The sequence below is a fragment of the Octopus bimaculoides genome, chromosome 13 (assembly GCF_001194135.2).
Source record: "Octopus bimaculoides isolate UCB-OBI-ISO-001 chromosome 13, ASM119413v2, whole genome shotgun sequence".
NCBI classification, from domain to species: domain Eukaryota; kingdom Metazoa; phylum Mollusca; class Cephalopoda; order Octopoda; family Octopodidae; genus Octopus; species Octopus bimaculoides.
This window is the reverse complement of record NC_068993.1, coordinates 45029166-45037978: the sequence shown is the minus strand read 5'-3', so window position 1 is coordinate 45037978 and position 8813 is coordinate 45029166. Positions and strand designations below refer to the sequence as shown.

The window sequence follows — 8813 nt, the reverse complement described above, 5'->3', positions numbered from 1 at the left end:
ATGTGTGTGTATATGTTTGTGTGTCTGTGTTTGTCCCCCCAGCATCGCATGACAACCGATGGTGGTGTGTTTACGTCCCCGTAACTTAGCGGTTCGGCAAAAGAGACCGATAGAATAAGTACTAGGCTTCCAAAGAATAAGTCCTGGGGTCGATTTGCTCAACTTAAGGCGGTGCTCCAGCATGGCCGCACTCAAATGACTGAAACAAGTAAAAGAGTAAAAGAGTAAAAAAAAAAGAGTAAATAATTGTTGTTGTCATTATTTCGCCCTGGGTCAATCCCAACTGAAGGGACCTATAATCAAAGATGCTTTAGCCCATCCTTTTCTTGAAGCATTGCTTATATAGAGGTTCATTACCCAATACATTCCTCCTTTGACAGAATCTTAACTGCTATTTCTACCAGGTTAAGTAACAACAAAAAAATTTCCTTGTTAGACTTTGAGAATTCAAGTTATAAATTGGAGATGCAAATAGGATGATTAAAGGAAAAAAAAATTACAAAGGTGAGCAAATAGTGAGAACTGAACCCATGTTTCCTTATTGATATCAAAGTGCTTTAAATGTGATTTAAAAAAATCAATACATTGGTACTATCGACAAATCAGAAAGAAGATCAATGCATTGGGATAATCAGCAAACCAAAAAATCAATATGTTGGTACTATCAACAAGCAGGCAATCAATCCATTTGCATCATAAACAACAAGATCGATATATTCGCACCATCATCAAATAAATCAATAGAAACAAGCCAATAAGAGAGTTTCTACATAGTTGCCAAAGCTGCTAGAAATAACAGCCAAATATCACTTATGCTACACACTATCACCTTAAAAATGACACATTGGGTAAAGTAATCTGGATTATATTGTCTGAAAAAAAAATAGGATGACCATGGGTGGAATATCATTGATTAAGGTATTCTTTATCGAGGCTTACCTGGGATTAAACAAAATTAACAGAATCAGTACCAACATCACTCAGAAGATCGATATATATATATAGCACCTGTGCCAAGTGTCGCCTTCCTGGCATGTGTAAAGACATTCGAGCGAGATCGTTGCCAGTGCCACTGGACTGGCTCCTGTGCAGGTGGCACGTAAAATACACCATTTTGAGCATGGCCGTTGCCAGTACCGCCTGACTGGCCTTTGTGCCGGTGGCACGTAAAAGCACCCACTGCACTCTCAGAGTGGTTGGCATTAGGAAGGGCATCCAGCTGTAGAAACTCTGCCAAATCAGATTGGAGCCTGGTGTAGCCATCTGGTTTCACCAGTCCTCAGTCAAATCGTCCAACCCATGCTAGCATGGGAAGCGGACGTTAAACGATGATGATGATGATGATGATGGCAAAGCATCAATTCAATACAGAAAAGAGCAATTCCATGAGATGCTGATTAACAAATAGCTGGGACCCTAACAGATGCTACTATGAAAGGTCAGATTAGACCTGGGATCAATAATAACTGAGAGGTGATTCCTCAATCTCAAAAACCCTGGAACTACCAGATGCAGTTTAAAGTCACACCTAGAACATAGGCATGTATAATAAAAGATTAAAATACCTTCAAGAAGTTTTTGTAAGCTACTCCTCATCACGTGGATATTCTCAATTCCCAAAAATTGGAACTTGATGTTGGAATAGAAGCTTTCCTTTTCATAGCCTTTCCCAGCAGCTTTGTTAGCAACAGCATTGATCTACAAAAAACAATAACAACAATTTTTTTAAGGATTTAATCTTCTTGAGTCATATATACAAAAAAAAATACAAACAAATTATGTAACATTTTTCTTTCCAACCTAAAATAAGAAAAAAACTGTTTCAAAAACAAAAATGTAATCATAATCATGACCTTTTCATTGCTTTACAACCCACTTTAACACAGCATTGATAATCTTGATGATGATGGTGGTGGTGGTGGTGGTGATGCTTTCTACTAAAAGCACAAGGCCTGAAATTCTGAGGGAGGGGGCTAGTTGATTATATTAGCCCCAGTGCTCAACTGATACTTAATTTTTGGACATCAAAAGGATGACAGGCACAGTTGGCCTCAATGGGATTTGGACTCAGAATGTGAAGTACAGATACAAATACCACAAAATATTTTTCTGGTGCTTTAACACTATTTGGGCCGAATGGAAATAGAAAACTATTACAAGATAACAACAGTAGGACCAGTAAAAAAGAGTAAACAAAAGAGAACTGATAAATATAATGAGGAACTATAAAAAAAAATATGTACAAGAAAGAAGCAAAAGCTTTCCCCAAATACAGAAGGAAAAGAAAGTATAAACAGGAGACCAATTACACTGAAATAACAGATTTTGATGAGGACAAATCAAGAAGTGAAAAAGTTAGAAAAACAGAAGACAACACCAAAATATACTGAAGATACAAATAGAGAGAAAGACTACTCCATGGTGAAAACCCTGTAAGACTTGACAGAGAGAAACTAAGCCGGAGTGATAGCTAACAATGGCTCAAAAGCTCTGGATTAAGCATAAGCAAAAACAGAAGGCCTGACACTGCACAAGACCAGTGTATTGCTACACACAAGTACAAAAATACAACAGAAAAAGGTGCTAACAAAAAGTGCAGATAAAATAAGTACCAGTCAAGTACTGGGGTTGATGTAATCAACTTCCCCCTCCCCTCAAAAACTACTGGCTCTGTACCAAAATTTGAAAAAATTATCCTCCTCCTCATTATGCACAAAGTGACAAAACTGTTCAGTGTCCTGATGAACAGCTACTTTCACATGTGGGACAGATCCGTCTGTCGGCTGAGTCCATAGTAATGACTGCCCCACCCCACCACTCTCTTTTAAGCAAGGCAGTTTTGCTTTGCTTAGTGGCTGTGGTGAAATAGCTTCTCTGGTGGATGAGGCTGAAATGCATGAGGACAGATACTTATCTCTTTGGTGGAGGTCTCACTGACTTCTTCAAGTTTCACTTGAAAAGGAAATTGAGGGTGGAGACGGAAGTGCTGTCCTCAAGTAGGTTTATTGAAAGGTGGGTTAAAGTTACGAAAATGGCAAGAGTGGATGGTACCTCTTTAAGTGTAGACCTACGACTCAGAGAAAGGGAATCGGACGGGGCACTTGCTCTTGGTGTTCAGGGAGATCTCAGACAGTGGGGTTCCTTGATTATCCCTAGAGGTCATCCTGTATCAGAAAGGCTACATGTCTATCATCCACCTGCTTTCTTTTCAACTATGCATACTATATTTCCTTTCCTTTTCATTGTATACTGTGTATGCTTTTTTTTTTTTTTTTCAAATTATTTTATCATTCCATTATATGTAAATCCCCACACTTTGTGTCTGTCTTTGTGTTGTCTCTCTCATTCCACCCTGGTGGCAAATAAAAGAAATTATTATTATTATTATTATTATTATTATTATTATTATTATTATTAATATCATTATTACTACTACTACTAGTGCTGGGTTAAAAAGCAATGAGAATGTCACGATAGTAACACCTTTTTGAAACGGTTAACTACATCATCTCTGGCTGTCCAATATCATTGCCAAGTTGGAATATATGCACAGACACGATCAAATTGATAGCTATATCCATCGGACAATATGCCAACAATTCAATGTGAAAACGGATAAGAAATGGTAGAAATATAAACCAAACACACTTCTGGGCAATGACAAAAGTTATAATCATCTGTGTGATATGCCTAATCAAACTGATACAGAAATCAAAGCAAACTGCTCGGATAGAATAATCAAATGTGAATGAAAATGCATGCATGCTGATAGACATCATGATCCCCTCTAATGTAAACATTGCATGAAAGGAAGCAGAGAAACTATCCAAATACAAGGATTTCAAAATTGAAAAAAAGCAAGATATGTAAAAGTAAAAACGGTACAATTAATAAATGGAACACTGTGTTTTATCTTTAAGAAAATATGAGCAAAAGTATGAGCCATACCAGAGTTCACAATGTTACTGCCACTAAAATAGCTTAACTAGATATAACCTATATTCTGTGTGAGATCCTACGCAATAACCATCTGATGAAAATTATACAACTATTACAACAAATACTATGTCCAATCATTACCCAACAATATAACCAACTAGCATTCCATCAGTTGTGACAAAGAGGGTTCCAGTTGATCCAATCAATGGAACAGCCTGCTTGTGAAATTAACATGCTGAGCACTCCACAAACACGTGTACCCGTAACATAGTTCTCAGGGAGATTCAACATGACACAATGTGCCAAAGCTGGCCCTTTGAAATACAGGTACTACTTACTCATTTCTGCCAGCTAAGTGGATTGGAGTGATGTAAAATAAAGTGTCCTGCTCAATGTAAACCAAATACACTGACCATTTAACCACATGCCTTCAAGCTCAACAGTATAACACAACATATACTCCTAGATATTCAACATTCCTGTATGCCTGTGAGACATGGACACTGACAGCAGAAATCAAAAGAAGAACCCCGGCTACAAAGATGAAATGCTTCAGGAGGCTTTTGAGAATATCATACAGAGATTGTGTCACAAACAAGGAAGTGAAAAGAAGAATAAGGCAGGCAATAGGGCCCTATGAGGAACTTCTTGCCACAGTAAAGAAACACAAGCTTAGGTGGTCTGGGCATATCACCCACTTATCAGGGATGCCTGAAAGAATCCTTCAGGGAACAGTCAAAGGTGGCAGATGCAGAGGCAGACAGAGAAAGAGGTGGGAAAACAATATTTGTGAGTGGACAGACCTAAAGATAACAGACACAGTGTGAGAGGCAAAAGACAGAGATGGGTGGAGGGATCTGGTAGCAAAGTCATCAGTGGTACCCTAATGGTCAACCAGACTATTGGATGTGTAATGTAATGTAAATCACTATAATACCAATAACTCACACAACATACATTCTACACAACTGAAAACCCTTAATGCTAAGCAAACAAAACATTATACACAATACACATGTACAGGCTTGGCTGTGTGGTTAAGAAGTTCACTTTGCAAACATGTGATTTCAGGTTCAGTAGCACTATGTGACACATTGGGCAAGGGTCTTCTACTATAGCTCAGAGTTGACCAATGCCTTGTGAGTGAATTTAGTAGACAGATATTGCATGGAAGGTTGTCATGTGCATACGCGTGCACATGTGTGTTACTGTCTCCTTGTTTTGACATTGCATGGTAGCTGCAAACAAGTGTCACCGTCATGCAAATTGTGTCATTCCTTACCAGGCCTCTGTAGAAACATGTCTGATCATGGGGGAATTATTACTTTACTCAAAAAACGGATGAGGGTTGGTGACAGGAAGGGCATCTAGCTGTAAAAAGATCCTCCTCAACAAATTCTGTCCAACCCACGCAAGCATGGATAAGTGGATGGTAAAAATGATGACAATGATCACAAAGCTAGGGAAACTAAATGCAATCAAAGGCAGATAGCAACAAGTGCAACAACACCAGAAGTGCACTTGCAAAATGATAATAATAAAAACAACAAACAAACTGACAATCAATAAGATGAGGAAATTAAAAGAGAGATTAGTTCAGGAGTAGTTAGAGAACTGGAGTATTTTGGTAACTAATGACTTTCTGTAGAGAGATCTTTCCTGTAAATAAACTTAAATAGATTTCAGTATTCACTGTGTGTAATGGAAGAGTGTGTGTGTGTGTGTGTGTGTGTGTGTGTGTGTGTGTGTGTGTGCATACATTGTGAGTGAGGATGCACATGTGCATATGTGTGCATGCATGCATTTGTACATGAGATAAATGTATGTTTCTTTGAACACACACACGTGCGTGTATGTGTTTGTGTCTGTGTGTCATGCATTACATGATTATGCTACTGTCATCCCAAAGTGCTATGCTATTTGTTAACAGAGAAGAATTAAACAACAGCCTTGAAAGAAAGTTGTGTGTTTTGTATGAAGTTCCAAAGAACACAAAGGAACTCAAAGCAGGCAGGAATAAAATAAAATGCAATTGAGGGGATAATAAAAGAAAAAAACAAAATGTAATTTTTTTAATTTCATTTATTACTTTTTATTTTTTTTTTTCTGTTGCTGTTCCTAAAATCTGTTTTTGATGATAAAAACCATCATCAGTTTCTTTTCAACTCACAACAAATTTCCAAATCATCAACTCCTTACCTCTACAGTTATCCTTTCTTTCTTTCTGTCTTTCTTTCTTTTCCCCCATTCAACCTCACCCTATCACACACACACATGCCCCCCCACACACACACACACATGCATGCATACACACACAAACACATGCAGGCTTGCATGTATGAATGTTAATCACTTCTTCTCTTGGTTCATTTTACAGGATTTGTAGCAGGTATAGGTGAGAGTATATGAATAAGTGTATGCATGTGTGTGTGTGTGTGTGTGTGTGTGTGTGTGTGTTTGTAAAAGACACCACATGAAAAGGCAATTATTTTTTTTAATGAGGCAGTCATCACACCAGAATTAATGAAATTGTACAACATTATATAATCACTGTAATTGACAATGAATCCTTCACTGGTTTCCACAACAAGCATTCATTATTTGCTAGATCAGCTGAACTGCCTGCTCATTAAATTAGCAAGTAAATGACTGATTATTTCACAGACACGTGTACCCATAACATAATCCTTAGATAGAATTAGCAGAAAAGTGGCTGAGTATTCCAAAGACACGTGCACCCTTAACATAATTCTCAGGCCGTATCAGTATGACACAATATATGACAACGTTAGTTACACCTTTGAATTAGACCAGCTACAAACCAAATGAGCGTGCTTCCACACAGTTTCTGCTTCAAATTTCCAGATGCACTAAAAACTATTTCTCATGAATATGTGCTGCTGCAATTGAGATGCATCTGATATGCGCATGCATCTGATATGCCCATGCATCTTTTAGCTTTTAAGCCATCAAATACGTTGGCTAAAAAACAAAATAAAACAGCTAATAAACAAAATTTCTTTTAAATTTTTATCAGGCTCACATTTATAAATTTTCCTATCATTTTTCTCCTTGTCTGGTTTATATTAGAATATTTGAGGACAATTTCAAATATTTTCGATGTTTTTTATAGTCTCATTTTTTAGATTTTATATATTTTTATATTCATATTTATATTTTTTATATTTATATTCCCACAAGTTATTGGGTCAACTTGATGGCCATTCTTGAGGACAACTTTACATAATCAATAATATCAGCTCTTCAAATTATTGGTTTAAATAATAATTCTTCAGAACAACTTTAAATGTTCAATATTGTATTGTTTTTCTTCAAGACATTAATTAGTTGTTAATTGAAACTGAAAAGAAACATAATGATCTATTTTGATAAAGCAGAAGACTTACTTTTACCATTTGAAATTTTAGTTGACTGAATCAATCCCAACACTTAATTTTTTGTTAAATTTGGTACCTATTTTATTGGTCTCTTTTGACAAACTGCTAGGATACAGGGACATAAACCGTTGTCAAACTGTGATGGGGAGCAAACACAGACACACACACATACAAACACAAACACACATACACACAGGATGGGCTTCTTCTAGTTTCTGTCTACCAAATCCACTCACAGGCTTCAGTCAGCCTGAGGCTATAGCAAAAGACACTTGCCCAAGGTGCCATGCAGTAGGACTGAACCTGGAACCATGTTGTTAGAAAGCAAGCTTCTTACCACATAGCCATACTTGTGTCTATAAAAATAACCAGTATCAAGAATCTTTTGCAAAAACACATTTTTTAAATGTGTGTGTGTGTGTGTGTGTGTATGTGTGTGTGTGTGTGTTTACACTCTCTCTCTCTCTCACACACATACACACACACACAGAATAGTAAAAAGTAGAAAGAGAAGAAAAAGACAAAAGAGAAATGTACTTGTATTGTGGTATGTGTGTGTGAGAGAGAGAGAAAGAGAGACCAAAATAAACTATAGACAAGGTAATCAATAAACTTTTCAAAAAACTTGGAAACAATTTTGGCAGTTTTCCTCGTAGATTTACTTGTAAATATCCCAAACATACTCAAGATGCCAGAAAAGTAATTGGTTTACATCTGGACATTTCTAATGATGCCTAAAACGGTTTGGAAATTAATTGACACCAAAAGAAATTGTAATAATTTAAATAAAATAAAAATAAAAACAATTTTTTTTTAATGACTATTTACATTAGACATCGAGTTATTTCTGCACACAATGGGAGAATAGGAAAAACCTATTTCTTTATTTATTGAATATCATCATTATCATCATCATCATCATCATCTTTGTCATCATCATCATCATCTTTGTCATCACTATTATCCTAGTCATCAAGGAGGAAAGCTGGCAGAATTGTTATTGTGCCAGACGAAATGTTTAACAGCATCTCTTCTGGCTCTTAACATTTTGAATTCAAATACAGCCTTTCATGGTTTAGGGGCCAATAAAAAAAAAAAAAGAACGGTCAAGCACTGAAGATGATGTTACCAAATTACTCTTCTCCTTGAAATTGCAAGCCTTGTACCAAAATTAGAAAGGATTATTAAACTAGTCATCATAATAGCCATCATCATCATGATAAGTGCTGACATCATTATTGGCTAAAAGCAGTCTGTAGGAAACGGTTGGAAAATGACTGCCAAGATTAGTTAGAGATTGAATGCATTCTATCGATGGTGTCTACACAGAATACTCAAGATCCTACAGAAACAGAATTACAAACTCTAATGCCTTGAGAAGAGCCACTCCATGCAGCCAGTAGGCGATCATAGCAGAAAGAAGGTGAAACTTGTATGCCAAGTTTTCCAACTGCCTAAAGGACAAATACTGAAGGC

The 8813-nt window shown here is 36.7% G+C and overlaps 1 protein-coding gene across 3 annotated transcripts in view; it reads right to left on the bottom strand.

Annotated features, from left to right (window-relative positions):
- LOC106880692 (myotubularin-related protein 8) overlaps positions 1–8813 on the bottom strand; it is a 223581-nt gene that overhangs the window by 10923 nt on the left and 203845 nt on the right. For all 3 annotated transcript variants that reach the window (XM_014930780.2, XM_014930764.2, XM_014930771.2), the window contains exon 7: positions 1566–1698. In XM_014930780.2, coding sequence (XP_014786266.1) covers positions 1566–1698 — 133 coding nt within the window. The remainder of the gene's footprint in view (positions 1–1565; positions 1699–8813) is intronic.